The sequence below is a fragment of the Bos indicus genome, chromosome 14 (genome assembly GCF_029378745.1).
Source record: "Bos indicus isolate NIAB-ARS_2022 breed Sahiwal x Tharparkar chromosome 14, NIAB-ARS_B.indTharparkar_mat_pri_1.0, whole genome shotgun sequence".
Taxonomy (NCBI): Eukaryota; Metazoa; Chordata; class Mammalia; order Artiodactyla; family Bovidae; genus Bos; species Bos indicus.
Window position 1 is genome coordinate 81383689 of NC_091773.1, and position 23245 is coordinate 81406933.

The window sequence follows — 23245 nt, forward strand, 5'->3', positions numbered from 1 at the left end:
AACTGAACTGAACTGATATATGCTTTGATCCCCAAATCCCATTCCTCAGATTTATGTTAAGGAAAATAGACAGAAGTGTGAACATGCATGAACAATATTCACTGGTACATTGTTCACAGTAGCAAGAGTTAGGGAAACATAAATGCTGGTCACCACTCAACAAAGTAGGCTGCATCTGTTCAATGGAATATGATGTAGGCATTCAAAAGGATGATGTGTATAAAGGCACATAAATACAGATACACCCTCTCACAGGCATAAATATACATAAATATAAATACACATACATACGCTTTAAACCCCCTGACGCTGGGAAAAACTGAGGGCAAGAGCAGAAGGGGGCAACAGAGGATGACATGGCTGGATGGCATCACCGACTCAAAGGACAAGAGTTTGAGTAAACTCCAGGAGTTGTGATGGACAGGGAGGCTTGCCACGCTGCATGCAGTTCGTAGGGTCGCAAAGAGTCGGACACAGCTTAGCAACTGCACAACAAATACATTCTAAACACATAACACAGTCTGAGTTTGCACTGAAACACTGATTGTGCTTATCTCTGGGTCAGCAGAGTAGTATCTCAGAGATCTGTTTTCTCCTTCAACCTTTTGTTATTATCTTATATTCAGTTCTTCCACATTTGGCCTTAGGTATCTCTGTACACAGGGACGTGAGCTACTTTAACGTGTCTATATTTATTAAACTCGGAAAGAAAGGCATGAGCTACATTCAGAGAGAGCTAAGCTAGAGTCAGAACATCCGTTCAAGTTTAGAAGCAGCTCTAAGATCAGGAGTCGGGTGGCTGAGACGATGTGTCCGGGACAAGATACTCAAAGTAGAAGAGGAAATATAGAACATTCGTTAGTTCTTCAGTGCCAAGTAAACACAGACCACTGGTTTGAAATAATATTTTGAAGCCAGAAACTCTGCTGGAACATCTGTTCCATCCCTATATTCAGTTTACAAGGTTCTCAGCATTTCAGTTTACAAACCCACAACCAGAAAGCTGGGAGAAGTTCCAAAGGAAAAAGGAAAGGAACAACAACAAAAAATATGGCCAAACATTGGGAAAATGTATTATGCAAAAAATAAATAAATAGATAAATAAACAGCCTAAGAGCACTCTCCTTCTTTTGAGGAGGGGGAAAAAATCTGAACTGGTAAAGAGCTGACACAGGTTTTCATGTAAATCAGGTGCTATTTCTTTAGTAAAGGAGAATAATATATGTTTCTAATGTCATTAGAAAAGTCAAACTAATGTTAATGATAATATGAGCTAGATTTTTGAAATAATCATCTAACCATAATAGTCTAAAAACAGGTAATAATTTATCAAGAGAGCTGTGGAATCTCTGTATCTAATGGTCTTAATACAATGAACTATTATATTACTCAGCCATAAAAAAGGAGGGTTTCCCTGATGGCTCAGACAGTAAAGAATCTGACTACAATACAGGAGACCTGGGTTCAATCCCTAGGTCAGGAAAATCCCCTGGAGAAGGAAACAGCAACCCACTCCAGTATTCTTGCCTGGAGAATCCCATGGACAGAGGAGCCTAGAGGGCCACAGTCCATAGGATCACAACGAGTCAGACAAAGACTGAGCAACCAACACTAATACGTATAAAAAAGAACAAAATTGGGTCATTTGTAGAGATGTGGATGGACCCAGAGACTCTCATATAGAGTGAAATAAGTCAGAAAGAGAAAAATAAATATCATATATTAACATATATACGGAATCTAGAAAAATGGTATAGATGTTTTTATTTGCAAAGCAGAAATAGAGACATGGATGTAGAGAACACAGGTATGGACACCAAGGCAGGGAGGACGGGGAGTGGTATGAACTGGGCGACGGGGACTGACCCACGTACTGCTGATACTATGAATAAAAGAGATGACCAACGGGGACCTACTGTGGAGCTCAGGGAGCCCTGCTCAGCGCTCAGAGCCGACCTACACGGGAAGGAAACAGGGGAGATATATACATACACAGAGTTGATTCGCTTTGCCGCGCAGTAGAGCCTAACACAGCACCGCAAAGCAACTGCTGCTGTTCAGTCGCTGAGTCGTGTCTTTGCAATCCCATGGACCGCAGCCTGCCTGGCTCCTCGGCGCTCAGCCTTCTCTACAGTCCAACTCTCACATTCGTACATGACTACTGCAAAAACCATAGCTTTGACTTGGCACTCCTTTGTCAGCAAAGTGATGGCTCTGCTTTTTAACACACCATCTAGGTTTTTCATAGCTTTGTTTCCAAGCAGCAAGGCTGCAGTGATTTTGGAGCCCAAGGAAATAAAATCTGTCACTGCTTCCACTTTTTCCAAAAAATAATTTTTTACAAAATGACCTTGAGAGCAGGGTTGCTTGTCACCTTTCCCAGAGAGTGTGAACATGAAGCTGCCCAGAGGAATGGGGGATAATCTACAAGGTAACTGCAAGATCAGATCAGAACAGATCAGTCGCTCAGTCGTGTCCGACTCTTTGCGACCCCATGAATCGCAGCACGCCAGGCCTCCCTGTCCATCACCAACTCCCGGAGTTCACTCAGACTCACGTCCATCGAGTCGGTGATGCCATCTAGCCATCTCATCCTCTGTCGTCCCCTTCTCCTCTTGCCCCCAATCCCTCCCAGCATCAGAGTCTTCTCCAATGAGTCAACTCTTTGCATGAGGTGGCCAAAGTACTGGAGTTTCAGCTTCAGCATCATTCCCTCCAAAGAAATCCCAGGGCTGATCTCCTTCAGAGTGGACTGGTTGGATCTCCTTGCAGTCCAAGGGACTCTCAAGAGTCTTCTCCAACACCACAGTTCAAAAGCATCAATCCTTCGACGCTCAGCTTTCTTCACAGTCCAACTCTCACAGCCATACATGACCACAGGAAAAACCATAGCTTTGACTAGACGAACTTTTGTTGGCAAAGTAATGTCTCTGCTTTTGAATATGCTATCTAGGTTGGTCATAACTTTCCTTCCAAGGAGTAAGCATCTTTTAATTTCATGGCTGCAGTCACCATCTGCAGTGATTTTGGAACCCAGAAAAATAAAGTGTGACACTGTTTCCACTATTTCCCCATCTATTTCCCATGAAGTGATGGGACCGGATGCCATGATCTTCGTTTTTTGAATGTTGAGCTTTAAGCCAACTTTTTCACTCTCCACTTTCACTTTCATCAAGAGGCTTTTTAGTTCCTCTTCACTTTCTGCCATAAGGGTGGTGTCATCTGCATATCTGAGGTTATTGATATTTCTCCCGGCAATCTTGATTCTAGCTTGTGTTTCTTCCAGTCCAGCGTTTCTCATGATGTAAGTCCCCCCTAAAGTGTGAGACTTTGGAAACAGCAGGTAGAATGAGTCGCCAAAGGTGATTTTCTCCACTAATGCACTTTCAGAGACCTGTATACCCCACTGACCCTTCTATTAGAGAAGAAATGTGAACAAACGTCAGGCACGTGTAGAGGAAGATTTTAGAGCTGCCTTGAGCATGCAAACCCAAGAAGAATTCCAAAATGATTTTAGACTCCCACTGAGAAGAAGTAATGACCTCAGAGTAGACCCACAGTCACTATACGATACGATGAAACAAAGCCAATGTTAGAAACTGAGCAGGCAAGCAAAAATAATAGTTAGAACAGACGCCCAGAAAAGAGCCCAACACTTTAAGAACGTGCAAAATTTCAGTCCAGGTATCCTAGCAGTGAATGGGGGACAGCAAGAGATAGAAATCATAAAGATTAAAGAAAAAATAACTGGTCATAAACATCCCAAACTAGTAAATGACGACTGCAGCTGCGAAGAATTCTCTTTGGGCCGAGTCTTGTGTGGATACAACGGCCATACAGGGTGTGCTCGTAACACAACTGACAGTGATTCCAGGAACGAAACTAAATCCCCCAGTTTGGTTCATCCAAAGCAGGGTGGCGATGGCAGGTTGCTCAACAGCAGGGGTTAAGCCAGCTAACTGAGACTAGAGGATTCAAAAGTTACGCACCTGTCTTCAAGCAGAGCTCATCAAAGTCAAGGCAGCAGCTGCTATAGCTCTTACACAAGTTGTCACATCGACAATCAGGGGGTCCAGCCTCTTGAAGTTCAAAGCATCTGCCCTTGCAAGACCCAGAGATGTTGATCGAGGGGGAGTCTGATAACACTGCAAGAGACAAGAGACAAGGGCAATGGGATTAGGGAATAGGCCATGTCACTAGGGGGTTTCCCTGGTGGCTCAGACAGGAAAGAATCCGCTGGCAATGCGGGAGACCTGGGTTCGATCCCTGGTTTGGGAAGATCCCCTGGAGTGGGAAAGGCTACCCACTCCAGTATTCTGGTCTGGAGAACTCCATGGACAGAGGAGCCTGGCAGGCTATGGTCCATGGGGTCACAGAGAGTCTTGCATGACTGAGCGACCTTCCCGTCACATCACTCTGGCAGGGAGGCCCTGGGCAGAAGAATGCGGTCATGCAGGCAGACTCGAGCTGAGCAGCCTGGCTCCACCTGCTGCTGGCTGTGAACCTCAGCAGGTCTTCTGCGCCAGTTTCTTCATCTGTAGAGCGGGGAGACCAATAAAAGTAACTGGAGACTATCATGCGAATTAAATGAGATACTGAGCAAGGTGTCAGCCATACAGAAAGTAACAAATGTTGGCTACTGGTTTTACTACTATTTCCAGTGATTATTACCACAATTCTGTGTCTCTGTGGATGTTGTGATGCCAACAGAGAACAGTACTTTGAAGTCTACACTTAGAAGTGTTCATTCGCCTGTTCAAAAATCCACAGTTTTTGTAAGGAAGGTGCATGTATGCTCAGTTGCTCAGCCATATCCAACTCTGCGACCCATGGCCTGTAACCTGCCAGTCTCCTCTGTCCATGGGATTTTCCAGGCAAGAATACTGGAATGGGTTGCCATTTCCTACTCCAGGGGATCTTCCTGACTCAGGAATCATACTTGCATTTCTTGCATCTCCAGCATTGGCAGGCAGGATTCTTTACAACTGCAACAGGAAAATTGAGCCTAAATGTTCTGAGAACAGGCTGAACAGACAGGGTTGAAATAAAAGACTTTTGAGATCTCTTCCAGCCGTAAAACCTACATACATAACTAGAGTTATACAAACGTAAACTCTACAATCTTGGAGAAAGAAAGGATTAATCAAGTAGCAAAAAAAAATTAATCGGTAAATAGTGCTAGGGTAACAGGCTGGCTGGAAAAATTAAGCAGGATCCTCATCCCAGCTTACAAAGCAAGTCAGATCTGCACAGGCTAGTATGGAAAGAGCTACAAAGTGGATAAACATTTTTTTAAAACAGCAAAGCATGGAAAACAATTCTGGTCAACCCAGGGATCGAACCCAGGTCTCCTGAATTGATGGCAGATTCTTTACCATCTGAGCCACCATGGAAGCCCTGGTAGTAAATGTATATATTATATTTTCTGTTAGAAATAGAGATAGAGAAAGCAATAAAGATAGAGATAAACATAAAATAAAGTCAGAGGCCAGAGCTAGAGATGAGAGAGTGGGTGGGGACAGAAGCGTTGAGACAAGTACCAGGGTGAATCTGGAAGAGGACATGGCACCCACCCCGGGATTCCTGCATGGGGAACCCCGGGACAGCGGGGCCTGGCAGGCTGCAGTCCATGGGGTCACCAGAGTCAGACACGACTGAGCACACAGCACATGCCAATGTGAATAACACTTTTTTTCACTGTAAAAATTCTTTACAGAAATTATTTTTGGAGAAATGAGAAAAAGCAAGGAAACGTCTTACTTTTCTGCAATTTGAAACTTCTGTTTTACAAATATCTTTTTTTTTTTTTTATGTTTTGCTTGCTTACTTCTCCCTCTCACATATATATATAACATATATCTTTATGTGTGTAAGTAGACATGCATGTGAATTTATGTGCATGAAGGGTATGTTATACAATATATAAATATCCTACAAATTTTATTTATAATGTTATTTTAGTTCCTTATGTTTATGAATTTTCCATTTTTTTTAAATCAGAATCCATTACTTGTAAAATCAAGAAAACACCAGAGGCAAGGAGAGAACAGATATTTAATGACATTTCTAGGTTCAGCAAAGCCATTTATCTGAACATCCCACTCATCTGTTAGTCCTTTGTCCTCTTTCAAGTCAGAGTCACCCAGTCCTGACCTGGACAGCATTAGATTAGTTCAACTAAAGCAAACAGATTCACCTGACCACGAGATGTGAAACGCTTTTGCATGGTTGATTATGGGATCTTCAAAGACATACAAATCACCCCCATTCAGCTGAAGAAATAATATCAGGTTTCCAAGGCAATGCCTTACCTCTGGTTCACAAACCACATTTTTCTATAGACTTTGCCCAACCAATCAACAGACATGCTGAACTTCGAGGAACTATGAGAGGAGGAGGACTGAGCAGTAGAGAAAGGAAAAATAAAGTCCCACGGTGAAAAGCAAATGTAAGAAAAATGCTTATAACTGAAACACTCCTTTTATAAGGATACTGCTTAGAATCATCCCAGCATCCATCTATTATGATAAATTCTGAGTAGAATTTGTGCTCATGAACTGCATATATAAGCACACTTAGCTATCCTTAGGGCTGGGATAATCAGAAGAGCTTCAAAGGCACATTGTTCGTAGATGTTCACCCGTCCTGTCTCCTTTGTGGCGTCTCAGCCAGCACGTGAAGTTTTCCTCCATTCACGCCCTTTGCTTTTCCCTCATCATAATCTCTTCCTTTTTCTTATTTTTACTTTCAAAAAATTTGTATGAATTTCTAATCATTTTAAACCTTTCTCCATTCATTCTATCAAAGTGATTTTTACTCCTTCCTTCCAACAATAGTTGGAGAAGAAAATGGCAACCCACTCCAGTGTTCTTGCCTGGAGAATCCCAGGGACGGAGGAGCCTGGTGGGCTGCCGTCTATGGGGTCGCAGAGTCGGACACGACTGAAGGGACTTAGCAGCCGAAGTAGCAGTCCAACAATAGTTACTCTCTAAGTTTACCACTCACTGTGCTTTTGAAAATAATTGAATTTCACACAATAGCTCGCCCCTATCCAATTATCATCTTCCTTGCCAACCCTCAAACTGAAGACAGCTTTGTTAAGAAAGAGCTGCACTTACACTCATAATGCAAACATACAGCTCATAAAAAGTATTGTACTCAATATGGGGTTACTAACAACTTTCAAATAAGAGTGAATTTCTGGGCTGGTGTGGATTAGGGATTATTGTTGCTTAGTTGCCCAGTGTGTAAGCCTCTCGCAACCCCCATGGACTGTAGCCCGCCAGGCTCTTCTGTCTGTGGGATTTCCCAGGCAAGAATACTGGAGTGGGTTACCATTCCTTCTCCAGAGGATCTCCCTGCCCCAGGAATCGAACCTGGGTCTCCTGTGTTGGCAGGAGCCTCTTTACTACCGAGCCACTAGGGAAGCCCATGGATTAGGGATACGTATGCCAAACTCACTCCTGGCTGACTGATTCTGCTGAGAACAGCAGGAACGGCAGCAGCCTTTTTTTTTTTTTTTTTAAACAAAATAAAGTGGCAGAACAAAGTTCACCTGGCCTTTCCAGGGCCTGTTCTGCCCCTGACATCTTCCTTCAGAACGACTCCCAGCCCTGATTCTCTCTTTAGCTCGTCCCCACGAGCCGGCTTTTTCATCCCACCCGGGTTCTGGGCCCCTCGCCCCACACCAGGCCAAGTTTTAGGACTGCTCTTCTTCTTGTACTTGATTCAATAGTCAGATATGGAAGGATTCTCTAACTTCTTATATACCTGAATTCTAAAATCTGTAAAGCCTTCCTTTATCAGAACTAAAAACTTCAGAACTAACGAGAAAGACAACAAGGAAACAAACTCCGTGCTGAGTGAAGTAGGTCAGAAAGAGAAAAACAAATACCGTACAGCAACACACAGATACGGAATCTGGAAAAATGGTACCTGAACCTATTTGCAGGGCAGGAACAACGCCGCAGACATGGAGAAGAGACTTGTGGACACAGCCGGGGAAGGAGAGGCGGGGCGGATTGAGAGAGGGGCGTGAAACATAAGCCACGACCACAGGTAAAACAGACGGCCAGTGGGAAGTCGCTGCGTAACTCAGGGAGCTCAGCCGGTGCTGTGACCCCTAGAGCGTGCAATGCGGGGATGGGAGCGAGGTGCACGCGGGCCGGGCCTGCGGACACTCAGGGCCGGTTCACACTGCTGTACTGGGAGTGAGGTGCACAGGGCGGAGCCTGCAGACACTCAGGGCCGCTTCACACTGCTGTGAGGCAGAAGCCAGCAGGACACCGGAAAGCAATTATCCTTAAATTAAAAATAAATTAAAAACAAATCTGTCCTAAGTGTGATGGGGGTCTGAAACTTCATATGACGCACTTGCCAGCACTTTTATGAGATTCAAATGCTATTCTGCCTTTTGAATTACACATTTAAATGATATTGTTTTACTTCAAAGGAACAAGTCAGTTCCAGAATCTTAAAAAATAAATGTCGCAGGTCTATACAGACAGAAGTTTTCTTTAGAGACTTTACATTTTAAAATATGTTATATGTGATGTACATAAAAACAATGCTGTACGCTTCTTACTTTTCCCAGAAGCGCAATTTCATGATTTAAAAAACCCACCAATGTAAAATTGGATTTATCACATTCAAACTCACAATTCTGATAGAAACAAGTGAAGTTATTTTTACTTAGCTAAGTAAATCTTCTTTCTAAAACATTCCGTCTTACCATACCTACACAGAAGTAGCATTGTGGAATTCTGGTGCCATTTATGCACAGAAAAAAAAATTATTGATAATTTAATTAGACTATTCGAAACAGCTTAATTCATGACAACAGTTGTGACCTAAACATAATTTCATCCTGGATTCCCAATCACATTTTCCACCAAATCTCTGCAAAATGGAAATTTTCAGATTTGGACGATGGCCAGTGAGGGAGGCTGTGTTTAAGTTTGAAACTACTTAGCCCAGCCGAAAGCTGGACGATTCATCTAAGTTTTATCTGATCCTGCATTCAGAGTTTGCGCTGTGACCCACTCTCTGTTCCTCCCATTTTCCATGGTTCTCAGCCTGAGGGTTTCCTGAAAGTGAGAGGCAAGTCTTGAAATGAAACAGACTGAGTAAGCCGCCTCCTTTCCAAGAGCACTGGGACAGACCTGGCTCTCCGGTGTCTGCCTGCCTTGTCTGAAGCATAAAATACAAGGAAAAAAGGCAGACAACGTGGATGACAATCAAGATGCCGGCCAACTCAAGCCTGAAGTCCCGTCCGACGCCTCTTCTGGAGTACACGATGTGTTCTTTCCGGTCCTACTTTCTTGCGCTGAAGTTGCCGTTTTTCCTCGATACTCTTGACCTCATCTCTTCAAAAGCAGCACTTAGTACAGGCCTGTGTGTCAGTATCTCCACTTCCTAAATACACCACTTCCTATAAATATCCATTACTGCACCATCATTACGCTCTCCTCTTCTTCACAGCTTCTGAACCAGATTTCATAGACAACTTTTTAAATTAATAGGTCCACCTGGGAAGTTTTCAAACACCTGTACTTTCAATGTGTTTGTATAAAATACAACATCCTCATGTAGCAAGACCCCATCAACTACAAGAAAATAGGTTTCTAGATGATTTCAATGAAATCTGAGTCTAATTTCACTTGTAAATCACTCAAATAACATGTATGATCACAGTCAGTAGTATAAGTCTGCTACCAAACAATGAAACGGCGTTTTATATAGCACATACTGTCAATTTGATGAGGTAAAATGGAGACCCTGGCCTTCAAACAAATTTGGAGATAAATGCAGTGTATCAGCATACACTCAACACCTTATATTCTTATCAGTCTTAGTATGGCACGTTTGTTTTCAAGAATCTTTTCAGACAAAGAGGTGATATTATCCCCATTTTCCTGGTTGGGAGATCAGAACTCTAGCGAAAGAGAAAGTCACTGAGTCGTGTCCGACTCTTTGCGACCCCATGGAAGACAGCCCACCAGGCTCCCCTGTTCGTGGGCTTCCCCAGGAACGAATCCTGGAGTGGGGTGCCATTCCCCCCTCCAGGTGACCTTTCCAACTCACGGTTGAACCCAGGTCTCTTGCACTGCAGGCGGATTCTTTACCATCTGAACACCAGGGAAGCCCTCCGAATTCCATACTTTTTCAGTGTGTTTTTAAATACCACGTCCTCGTGTAGAAAGACCTCGTAAACTACAAGAAAACAGATTTCTAGATGATTTGAATACAATTTAAGAGTTTAATTTCACTTGTGTACTGCTCCACTGTGTGGCACAGGGAACCTTGCTCAGTGTTCTGTGGCAGCCTGGATGGGAGGGGACTCTGGGGGAGAATGGATACGTGTATATGCATGACTGAGTCCCTGTGCTGTCCACCTGAAAGTATCACCATACTTTTATACTCCAATATAAAATTAAAAGTTGTTTTAAAAATAAGAACCTTAGGCCTAACTTAAGCTAGCAAAGGCCTAGCTACAATTTTAGATCATCTGATTGTAGCTATAATATCATTATCGTTAACAAAGGATTTTTCAAATTATGCACATAAGCTCTGAATTTTAGATGTTCTTTTTAAGACATGATTTTGGAAGATATAAGCTATGTTGAACTTTATTTAAGATGGAGATTTCTGGTTAATGCAACAAGATAGAAGATTCTGTATAGTTTTTTTTTTTTCCTTGTCAATTTTAGTCTTTAATTTTTATATGAAATTTGAAAATTAAAGAATAGTTAACGCCCCTTTCTATAGTATACAATTATGATAAGCAATGCATAAAAATCATCGGGAATATAAACTAAATTGATGTTTTTAAAAACAATCTGCAAAATACTCATTTTAAAGAAATTATTTTAAAAGTTTACTATTACAATGTGTGCTTATATCATTTGGACATTTTTTTGCTTACCAGGTTTTTGCCTACTATTTACTATGCTTTTCAACAGAAATTAGAACAGGTTTTATTAGGTTCACAATAAAATTTTAGTCTGAATTCACTCCTTTCCCTTTTTTAAATTAATGGCTTCCCAGGTGGCTCAGGGGTAAAGAATCCACCTGCCAATGCAGGAGATGCAAGAGACATGGGTTAGATCCCTGGATCAGGAAGATCCCTTGGGGTAGGAAATGGCAACCTGCTCCAGTATTCTTGCCTGGAAAATTCCAGGGATGGAGGAGTCTGGTGAGGTACAGTCAGTCCACGGGGTCGCGAAGAGTCAGACAGGACTGAGTGAGTGAGCATGCGTGCACATAGGTGCTTTACAGCGCTGTGTTGGTTTCTGCCGTATGGAAGCTGTATTTCTTTTAAAACTGTGTGTAGTGGAGAATAGCCAGTTACCAGCACAGTGATACTGGGCTGCTGGGCCTGCTCCCTGAGCATGAGGCTGGCCAGGAGCCTCCGGGGGGCTCCCAGGTGGGCCAGAGCCCCGCACTCAGGCCACTGCTGAGTGGGGGCACATGCCTGAGGGGTGCATGTGTGTGCATGAGCGCATGAGCACGTGTGGCCCTCTGCCCCTCCACCCTCCGCATGGCCCACCTTCTACATTAAGATTCAATGTGTTGCTTCATATTGTATATTTTGGGGAAAGTGAAAGTCACTTAGTCATGTCAGACTCTTTGTGACCCCATGGACTGTAGCCCACCAGGCTCCTCTGTCCATGGGGATTCTCCAGGCAAGAATACTGAAGTGGGTTGCCCTGCCCTCCTCCAGGGGATCTTCCTGACCCAGGGATCGAACCCAGGTCTCCTGCATTACAGGTGGATTCTTGACTGTCTGAGCCACCAGGAATTTGAGACGTTTTGGGGAAAGTTTGGGGCATAAATCAGTTGAACTTGTAGGAGCGATTTTTCTATCATGCAGAGTAGGTATTTTTTGTAGACTGAAGGTTAATCAATTTTTTAATACTTCTGAGAAAGAAAATTATCTGTGTATACACAAGAAATATATATATGTGTACAACAACAACATGGAACTCGACTCCCTGCGCCCCCTCCCAAGAAAAGCTTGTGATAGTTTCGGGTGGGCAGCCAAGGAAGGGCCTCAGCCATACTTGTACATGCATCCCTTCTCCCCCAAGTCCCCTCCCATCCAGGCTGCCACACTGAATCAGCCATACGTTTTCATATATCCCCTCTTTTTTGGATTTCCTTCCCATGAAGGTCACCACAGAGCATTTGTATAGTTCTAAGATACATGAAAAATCACCGTACCTAAGTGCCATATAACAAAGAACTGAAAAATCCACGCCCTTCTTTCAATGCTAATTCAGATCATTGTGTTCCACTGACTTAAATGCCTTCTGGTTTCAACATTAGATTTAACATAAAGTCCCAGGACGTGATAGTCCTTCTAATTTTCCTTACCGAGTAACGGCTGATGACAGTCACCAGTCAGCTTTGCAGCTTGGAGGAACTTTTAAGCGCCTTTGCGTTGTAGGATGAGATGCCCAAAGCTATCAAATGAACGTGAGCCTTCTCACGCCTGTCACCATTATCTGCTTTCTCCAGGATTCACAAAGCAAAGCTTTACTTGTAAAGTTGTCAGTGACACTCTTCATTTCGCATTTCCCCATGAATTTCACTTGCATTCACGTACTTTTAAACTCTCAAGCCACTTAAAAATGATGATGACTTGAACAAAGCTTTCAAGTCTCTGTTAGCCAGTTACTCACAAGCTTACCCACTTCCCTTTGTCTTTCAGGTATGAAGTTGCTTCTCTCAAAGGAGATCCCATTTCCACCCAGAGACTGGAAAAGTATCCGTCACCAACTCCAGTGAAATAGATTCCACCATCACACAGAAATATACACATAAGCACATTACATGAGTGTCACCTGTATACACATAAATTCTCTTTCAACTTTAGAGGTAAACCAAGCTGGCTACATCAGATGTATGGGACAAGAATGTCAAACTGAATTGCACATATTCTTTACATTCTCTTTGAAAATTTATTCCCGGCATCTCATGCACCTGATGGTCCGTGATATTTACCCAGCAGACTTGTAATTAGTTCTGCTCATTCCACATCCTCTAATAAATCTACAATCTGAAAGAAGAAATCTTATTTTACCATGACTTCCAATAGATCACCACATCCTAACAAAAAATCCAGCTATCAAGTGTGCCAAACTATTAATTATAATAGTTTGCATGGCCACAGCCTTGAAACTAACATCCACCACAGACCAGTTGCAAGAGTCTGCATGTGTGTAGAACGTTCTCAGCTGCAGCTGAGGACTCTGAGGTACTACGTTTCCTAAGTAAGAAACTGAATGGTAGTGAATGAGAGGTCTTGCCCCGGTCAGTCTGAAGCTGGCTATGCATCAATACCCTCTGTGTTCCTTCTACTTGGTAGAACAATCTCGAAGCACTGAGTTTCTCAGGAATACTCTGGAACACGGAAGTGTCGTTGACAGTAAGCATGGCAGCCTTTCCTCCTAGCATCTTCTCTAAAACGCATGTGACAGCTCACCCAGGGTTTTCCGACGCGCACACTTTGCGGGCAGAATCACCAACCATAAGCGTCATCTCAGACACACACAACATTTAAAAAGAGGAAAACGCTTAGACTCTCCGCACTATGAGTTCAGTCAGTTTCCAAAGCACACCATGGTCTTCATTTGGGAGAAATCAATTACAGTGCCTCAACAGTAGTAAGCTATATCAACAGAAATTTAAAAATAAAAAGTGTCAGGCATACCAAAATCCCCAAACTCAGACTCACATGTATCTCGAGACTAATACTTCCTAGCAGTAGAATTTTCACTAATAAATTACTTTAGAAGATACCATAAGGCCAAAAATAATCAATGATTTGATTAATAATTCAAGAAGCAAATATTCTGAAATATACTAGATTTAGAGATGATAATTTAGATTATATTATTTTTCCAGAAGTAGCATTGACTCATTAATTCTTATAATTGTTTTTAATAATGTATGGAAATTATTTATTATACACAAAATATATTTGAGGATTAGTAAATCTGGTCTGTATTTTTCAAGTTCTCCTGCAGAGAGTACACACATTCAAAAGGCAATGAAACAGAACAGACAGAATCATATTTTTCTTTTTTAATCCAGAAGGAAAATTGGAAATCACCTAGGCCCGTTCTCCATTGTATGGCTAAGGAAATGGAACTCACAAGTGACTTCCCCAAGACCACTTGGCAAGTGAGATGGATCCAGGGTGCCAACCCAGGGCTTTCATGACCATTTTCCAAAAAAAAAAGTCAACTTTGAAAATAATGGACGACTTGATTTTACAACACTCATCAGAGAAATAACTTTTAATATCAGTTTTAGCCAAGGTAATATATTAATACAAAGAAGGGAAAAAAGTTCCCTTGAGGGTCCATTGGAAAGAGCCAGCAGCAGGCTCTCAAGCTTGCCCCCATGGCTAAACTAAAGGCCTGATCCTTGCTCTTCAGTCTGAGCAGTTACAGGCAGTGTGAGCAGGAGTTACACTTGTCTGGAACAACCGTTCGTTACCAAAAAAAACAGGATCCTCCAGCCCAGGGATCTGCTTTCCTCCCCTTCCGCAACAGAAGACAGCTCATTTTGTCCATTGGTTCCCGGGGGTGCAGTCTTTAGGATCTATTTTCTTACTTTCCATCCCAAGCACACTCCACTTGGATCCATTGGTTCCCTGGGGTGCAGTCTTTATGATCTATTTTCTTACTTTCCATCCCAAGCACACTCCACTTGGATCCATTGGTTCCCGGGGGTGCAGTGTTTAGGATCTATTTTCTTACTTTCACCCCAAGCGCACTCCACTTGGATCCATTGGTTCCCGGGGGTGCAGTCTTTAGGATCTATTTTCTTACTTTCCATCCCAAGCGCACTCCACTTGGATCCATTGGTTCCCGGGGGTGCAGTCTTTAGGATCTATTTTCTTACTTTCATCCCAAGCACACTCCACTTGGATCCATTGGTTCCCTGGGGTGCAGTGTTTAGGATCTATTTTCTTACTTTCACCCCAAGCACACTCCACTTGGATCCACTAAACCACTTCTGATGTAATTCTTTCACCCTTTACTCAAAGGTCACTTGCTTGAAATAAGGAAGGTTCAGGATTCCATCAATGCATGGAGCATAACTTGGCTAAGAAATGCTCGTGCTGGCTACAGAGAGACAGGTGACAGTCTTTTATGAGTCAGGTCAAGAAATCCAGTGCAGAGAAATACAAAATGCACAGGAAGGCCAACAGACACGCTGAGATGTCAGGAAAAGTCAAGAAAAGATTGCCCCCTAGAGTACCCGCTACTTAATATGTAATTTTTCTTTATAAAACCATCAGCAGCTCCAATTTCCAGGAAATTAACCAACTCATTACTTAAGACCTGGTCAGTTAAGCCTCCTGGATCTGCACAAGGAGCTCCTTTATAAGAATTCCCATACTGCTTATGGCACAGTGTACATTGTAAAAGGAAACTCTTTCACTTCAGTTCTGTTAGTTAAGTCATGACACTCTGTGAAAACTTACCTCTCCTGGGCCAAAAGAAAAATCAGGGAGAAGAAGTCAATCTCATAAGCTCTTCTAAGCACCTCCTCTCATATTTTCCCTGTTTTAGGTTAAAGCTTCATCTCATAGCCCTGAACTTTCATAAAAACAGTTCCCTGCCTTTTCTTTTTCTTTTTTTTTTTACTTCCATCTCTCTCTTTCTCAAGGTCAGAACTTTCTGGACACAAATACTAGATCTCCTATGCCATGACAACAAATTACACTCACAATATCTCTACTATCAACTCAGCACCTGTTCTCATCACTTCTTTTTCAGCCTTGTCTGTTCACAAGAGCTTTAATGTTATCTTAGCATTTATAAATTCAGAGGACGGAGATTTAAACAGTCAGTTGAAGTAGCAGGAAGAGTTCATAAAATGTTCTCTTACTAAACCACGTTCCCCCATCTGAACTGTACAGAGAGCTGATTTTATTCCAGAGACAGCATGAGTTAGTTACACTGCAAGATTGAAGGTGCATTTCTTAACGAGTGGACAGTGATCACTTTTAATATTTTACAAGGACTGACAATGGGCACAGCTGCCACACATACCTGTAGGAGGGCCTTCACCCCATCCTTCTGCCCTCTTAATTCGATTTGCTGTGACTCCTAAGCAGATATTGACACCGACGGCAAAAGTGAACAGAGATATCACCTGAGAGAAGAAAGAGATCCAACTGTCAGTGCAGCCAGACAAGCCTAAATCAGATTCCACAGAGGCAGTGCAAATGACTTCAACATCACCATCCAACCCTGCAGCTTCCCAAATGCACCCTGCAGTGCTGTCTTCATTTTAAAAGCAAAAAGAAAATTCAGAACCAGAGAGCAACTCTGCCCTGTCATTGTCTCCCCCTCCTACCTGATGGAGCTGGCATGAGCGTCTCCTGGCCATAGCAGGGCTTCTTGGAAAGCCTGCGGCAGTGTGCTCTGTTTGTCTACACTGAGTGCGCTGCTTTTTGGGGCTCCGAGTCCAGTCTATTAACTACAAGTAATCCCACCTGGGAGGTTGACAGGCTCTCCTGATTTGTCCAAAGCTCGATTTCATCACAGTTTGTTCGCAAATCGCAGCTCTGAGCCTGAGCAGCTTGAAACATCCCTCTCCGCCTCTCCGCCCGCGTGGCCCCTCCCCTGACACACAGACGCTTTCATGTGGCTTCCTCTGGTAACATAAGGGTTTCTTATGCTGCTGTAGCCAATAACCCTGCCTGTTCATTTTCCTTCCCTCCTGAAAACATGGCTTTTTAAAAAAAGAAACCAAATGCATTTTATCCGATAAAAAGGAAACAGAGCCACAAAAGGGTTTCTACCAGCTTTAAGCTTTTAAGGTTTAACAATGAAGTTATTCAATGCAGTCAACCTCACAACTTCATGTGTTTAAAAAAACAAGGAAAGTTTTATAATTTCTAAACCTACTAACCCTCTGTCCGGCCCATTTCTTTATTTTTCTGGCAGTATAAATGACCCTGTCCCTTCTGCCGCATTCTCAGCGACTCCCGGCTCCTCAAACATTTCCCACGATGAAACCTCCCAGGATTGTAACGAAACACAAGAGATAGCATTCTGCTTCCCCATGTTGTCGTTGGAGTTTACAGAAGTAACATTTATCAAAATCCTGGGAATGCCAGTGAAGCCGCACAGAGGTCTCTTGCCTTGTGAGGAGGCATAAAATGACTTCAGGCCTGCCTGCCTCTTCCTCCTGAAAAAACCGTCAGCTTTGGGTTTAGGTTTCTTGTTTTTGTTTCGGAGGGACTGGGGAGCAGCAAGGGTGGGATGGGGGAGCTTTACTAATGACTGAACTGAGAAAGGACATCTTGGTGGCAGTAAGAATTCAGCTCTACAGAATTGTTTCCTTAGGTTTTTACCCAGATAAATGATCATCTAGCCACCAAACACTGTGCCTTTGATGCTATTGTGAGGCTTAAATTCTTTTTACTGAGCTAGCTAGCCACCAGGGGACTTCTAAAAGAAACCAAGCCCTCAGAAGCTGAAAGTTCTTTAAATACCGCACCCTTGTAGGATTCAAACGGGGGAGGAAAGCTTGTCTCTGGTTTTCCTCTGGCCAGACTCGGTGACCGCGGCTCTTGTGCAGAGCATGTGTGTGCGCGTGAACAAACGGGGTGCTTACTACGCAGCAGACCGAGGAAGCAGGGGCTCTGCTCAGATGAAGCCCGACAGCATGAACGCCAGGGCCTGTTCACGGTGGGCTGCACAGTAGGTCTGGGTTTCATTAGATACTCCAGAATTTAGTAACAGCTAATTGAGAAAGAGAAAACACAGTGCCAAACTTGCAGCTGCCTCTCTCGAAGCCTTTTCATTTTGCACTCTGACAGAGACGGCAGGCCAGCGGCTCTTTCTCTAGAAGTCTCTTGCTTCAGTCTGCACGCCATACTGAAATGATTTGGGGTCGGGTGTTTAGCAAGGCTTATGAAAGATGTCAACCCCACGTAAGATTTTTCTAATCTTTATGTTCAGCTTCAAGACGCAGGCTTGTACAGAGGAAAACTATCAAGCTAAAAGGGAAATATCAAGGCAATCCTGGGACTGCAGTGTACGCCACCGCGGTCCAAATGTTCACAAAGAAAGCTGCTTCAGCCTCCTCACCAGCCTCGCCAGCCCTCACCGGAGCCCAACAGCTGTACAGTCTGTCTGATATTTGATGGTGGAAATCCAGCCTGAGGACAATGAACACCCCCCTTGAAGAATGATTAGACTCAGAAGCTGAACATTATCCATTCATTTTTTGGACAGAGTAGCTGTGCAGGGGGAAAAAAGTCTTAAGAGTAATAGCCAGAGAAATGAAATGGGTGTGTTAGTCGCTTAGTCGGGTCCGCCTCTTTGAGACCGCATAGACTGTAACCCACCAGGCTCCTCTGTCCATGGGATTCTCCAGGCAAGAATACTGGAGTGAGTTACCATGCCCTCCTCCAGGAGATCTTCCCAACCCAGGGATCGAGCCTGGGTCTTCCAGATTGCAGGCAGATTCCTTACTGTCTGAGCCACCAGGGAAGCCCAGCTTGATCCATAATTCCTTCTGTACAGCACTTGTTACCAATTATCTAAGAGGAACTCAACCTCTCTTTCTGATAACCATTCGGCCAAAGAACTTTATCTACTATTAGTCATTGCGCGCGCGCACACACACACACACACACCACCTAACCATTGTTACACAGAATTTCACTCAAAGACCTTAACTAAAAGACATCATTACAAATTACCTGCCAGGGGGGTGACCCAAGTCCCTACCTCAGGCATCCAATCAACTGTAAAACAAAATCAGCCCTCATTATCTAAAATTGAGAAAACTGAAAAGCCTGATAATGCAGACTGCATGTCTAGAAATTCAACCAAGATGACTGAAATAGAGTCCAAAGCCTTTCATAACAGAACTAAATCGAGAAAGTCCACCTGTGCTGATGTTTAAGATTTGGGTATAAGGTCACTCGTGGGTGGGTTGGTAAATAAGAAAGTGTATGAGAAAGACTAAAATTAACTTTCAGCTTGGTTTATTAATCCAGCCATATTTCAGAGAACACTGCCCCCTGGCAGAAGAAAACCCAAACAAATCTTAACAACAGTCTCAGGCCTGAAAAATCATTCTGTGATTCTCAAGCTTTATTGGGCATAAGAATGACCCTGGAAACTTGTTTAAAATGTTGGTGCTTATGGTCTAAACCCCAATATTCAGAACCATGAGCTCCTGGAGGTGAGGAGAAGAAAGGGAAAGTTTAGGGCCAGGCAGGAGTTAACACAACAGGCTCGTCTGGTGCAAGCAATGGAAGGGCCACGTTCTGACGCAAATGACGTAAGAAAAGAGCATTCGAATAAATCACTCTGAGTCAGTTAACTTACGTCCTGAATGTTGGCTTGCCTGGCCTAAATCATAAGGTAATTTTAATATATCACTAATAGCATCCACTACTAATCGGGCATTAAAGTTTATTTCCCTTAATGGCACCATGGTGGTTCTTCCACTGTTCTTCCACCTTCAAACTGTAAGCAGCGAGACAGTCTTTCATTTACTTTGCTGGTGGCACCAAGCAGCCAGGGTGTGTATTGCTTAATTGTGATACAGTAGTTGCATTTATACAAATGCACAGTCCATCTTTTCATGGCATGCTTCTGTGAGTCCTTGTTTCCAAGGCCTGATTAAGGTAAAAGGGTTTGAGGTCAACAGTGAGATCTGAAAAAATCTGTAATTGAGGGTTGTCATTCTTGCCTCCTACCGTAATTATGAAGCATTCATGACCAGATTCAAATTTTATCAATATCCAGCTTCTCATTGTGCAGAATTAACTACAATTACGGTGCCTTGCCTTGACTCTACTCCCACAGCACTTCTAAGACTACCAGACAGTCACTGACCACCTGATTTTCAGGGGCAACACTTATGCAGTCACTACAGCACAAACACCAGGAAATTAAGAAAAAAGCACCTACATGTATTCTTCCTACCCTATTTTACAACTCTTTCAGTTACGTCTTATTTTTCAATTCTGCTGTGGTTGAGAACTGTTAGAAAATTCAGGACAGACACGGACAACAGGCTCTGCAGAAGGGATTTGCCGACTAAACGGAGCAAGAAATCATGACAGCTAATACAAAAACAGGCAGGCTCAATTGCTCTCACAATCCAGCACTGCCTGTGTATAAAGTGGACTCCACTTAAGAGTTTAAACCACAGGGGCAAAGTTTCACGAGTAATCTATGGTCCCTGGGGGGTTCGCCAGTGAGAAGTGGCATACGCCCATTCAAATGCCAACAGGACTTGCGTTATTAGTTATTACACAGTTGAAAGCTGAAATCAACACTGTCACCTCTTTCAATGACTTCCATTTATATCATAAACATCTATGCATTACATGTATTCTCAATGGGACTAAGCATGAGCCCCTGTACAGGAACACTCTCTAAGAACATGCATTCATGGCACAGATGTTCATTAGCTCCTACTGTGTGCCAAACACTCTTCTGGGCACTAGTTCCTTACAAGGAGCCAAACCAAACATAGTCCCCTGGCCTCCATATAATTCACATAGACACAGAAATAAACGGAAAATTGCAGCTGTGGCAGGCATAGATGTATAGGGGTCAATGGTGCTATGAGAACACATGATTCAGGTTTGATGTGGTCAAGAGGGTCACAGAAGACTTTGTGAAGTGTCAGCTGAGCTGGGATATGAGGGTGGAGGGGAGTAACGAGGTAAGAGAGGAGGAAAGGCTTCTAGGCAGAGCAAACAGGATATGCAACAGCTCTACGCAGACTGGAGGCACCACACATCCCGCCAAAGGCATCCCGTTCAACCTGTGCAGCAAGATGAAAGGGAGCCTGGAGTGAAGTGAGGCTGGAGAGGCTAGTAGAGGTCAGTCCACGTGGGGCCTTGTCAGGCACGTGGGGCCTCGTCAGGCACGTGGGGTGGTATCGTCTTGATCCTAAATGCTTTGGAAAGCCTTTAAAGGGCTTAAATCAGTGGAAGCTTAATGAGATATGAAGCCTTAACCTCTGTACAGTGTGGATATGAGTTGGAGGGAGTCAAAATGGATACAATAGGTTAGCTTGGAAATGGAGGTGGTAATCCAGATAAAAGCCAGTGAGTGAGATGTGGCATCAGGAAAACGACGGCGCTGGTGGAGAGGCAGGAAACTGGGCGAGCTGGGCAAAGGGCTGTCCATGCTCCGAGCATGCAGGCTGAGGGGCAGGAAGGCGCTAATGTGATGCGTGAGCGAATGAATCGCTAATGGTCATGATGGCCAGTGAGGCCACTTCTTAGGTTTTCACTGGATTATAAGAAAGATGTAGCAATATGCATCCATTTGCTAACACTCTAGAATTAAATAGTTAAAATAAGGGATCTCGCTAATAGCTTTAAAACATGTGTCAGTAGTTTAAAAAATCTTCTGAAGCAGTTGATTTAAAGTAAAGTTACAGTAGACTTGAAACATTTGAAAATACATTTATTCATAATTGAGGTTTAAGAAGAATTACCCCCAGGAAATAGCTCAGCTTTGTTCCTAACTATAGCTTACAATAAAACATTGTAAAACTCAAACTCAAATTAAGTCTTTTTTTTTTTTTTTTTTGCTACTCTGAAACGCGCGTGTAAAAATCCAGGCAAATGGAAGTCGTTTGAGTCAACTTTGCCAAGTGAACTGTGAACATCTGAGCCCGGATGGGTGGCTATATGACTGGAGAAAATTATTTAACTAAAAGTATCAACCCAAGGTTGAGAACTCTCATCCTTTATCCTCAGGTCTCACACAAACAGGCTGAGAAGCCGTCGTCAGCTCCACTTGTATTGGGTTGGCCAAAAACACCTTACGGAAAAACCCAGAAGAATTTTTTGGCCAACACAATAGATGAAGAAATGGAGGCTCAAACGACAGAGGAAATGGAGGCTCAAACGACAGAGGACGGCCCGCGGTGGACAGATGACAGCCCGCGGTGGTGGAATAAAGGGCTGGGCCCAGCCCGGACACTGGGCCTCCGGAGCCAGGCTGGTCCTCCCCACTACAGCACTGATGCCCCTCCACCGGGCCAAGCGAGGCCTCACGTCAGCACACGCGAAGCACAGCCAGCGGAGCAGCCAGCCCCTCCAGGCTCCTTTCAGGGCAACCTTAAAGCACTGTTGTTCCGCCACAGTCCTTTCAGCGCTTACTGCGAATCAGACACCATGCCTCAGATCCCAGTCATTAACCAGAATTATTACCATCCTTTATCAGAGGCTGCTGAGTGCCCCGAGTACCTAAATCACCTTCCCGTATGAACACTTCTAGATTCATCTCTTCATCTTTAGTCTTCCGGACACAGGTTAGAAACAGCTATTCTAGTACAAGAGACAAAGCAAGGCGCAGAATCAGATTCAGACATGTAAATGTTGGGCTGATCAGATAACGATTAAATGCTAAGAAGAAAAAAATAAGAGAAGAAATAACTGCTCTTCCCGTTTGCTCTCTGCCCGCTTCAAACACCATTCCACCGAGGCAAGTCTTATCCAATCTGTAATTCATTTTTCTATTTCTTACCCATCTTCCCGTTTGCACTCTCTGCCCACTTCAAACACCATTCCACCGAGGCAAGTCTTATCCAATCTGTAATTCATTTTTCTATTTCTTACCCAGAGAGCTCTGCATAAAATATAGGCAAATGTGATGATTTCCCCCCTAAACGGAAAACCTTCCAGTCAAAGTGTGATCCCCAGAAGGGTCAGAATCACTTGGAAACTTGCTAGAAATGCAAATTCTTGGGTCTCAGAAACTCGAAGGTAGAGCCCAGTGTCTTTAACAAGCCCATCAGGTGATTCTGCTGCAAATTTGAGACCCACTGACCTAGAGGATAAAATCCAAACTGCTTAGCGAGGCGCACAGGGCTCCAAATCCAAAATTAAGCTCCCCAAATTCTGATCCTGGCTCTACCACTGTTTAGCAGTTAGACCTTACTTGACCCTTTGGCGAATTACTCCTCCATTCTAAGACTCAGTTTCCTCATCTGTATCCAGCTCACAGGACTCTTACGAGCATTACATGAAAGAATCCGTGTACGCTGCCTATACAATGCCTGGCACAGAGGGGTGCTTAACACAGGGTGAGTTTTCTCAATCAGGGGACGATCTGCTCTCCCTTGATGAAGCTGTGCTCTCTCACACCCTCGTCCTTTGGCGCTCCTTGCTGCTTTGGCCTAGAACGCGCTCCTCCACCTAGTCTCCCTGGCTGACTCCAGCACCGCGGTG

The 23245-nt window shown here is 43.6% G+C and overlaps 1 protein-coding gene across 10 annotated transcripts in view; it reads right to left on the minus strand.

Annotated features, from left to right (window-relative positions):
* The window catches only part of ENPP2 (ectonucleotide pyrophosphatase/phosphodiesterase 2), a 136832-nt gene that overhangs the window by 79819 nt on the left and 33768 nt on the right, over positions 1 to 23245 (minus strand). For 6 of the 10 annotated variants that reach the window (XM_070802982.1, XM_070802978.1, XM_070802984.1 and 3 more), the window contains exons 2-3: positions 16071 to 16173; positions 3990 to 4145 (exon numbers count right to left, since the gene is read on the minus strand). In XM_070802982.1, coding sequence (XP_070659083.1) covers positions 3990 to 4145; positions 16071 to 16173 — 259 coding nt within the window. Of the gene's footprint in view, positions 1 to 3989; positions 4146 to 4307; positions 4460 to 16070; positions 16174 to 16377; positions 16531 to 23245 lie in introns of those variants that run through there. The other 4 variants (XM_070802985.1, XM_070802979.1, XM_070802977.1 and 1 more) reach the window with 3 other exon arrangements.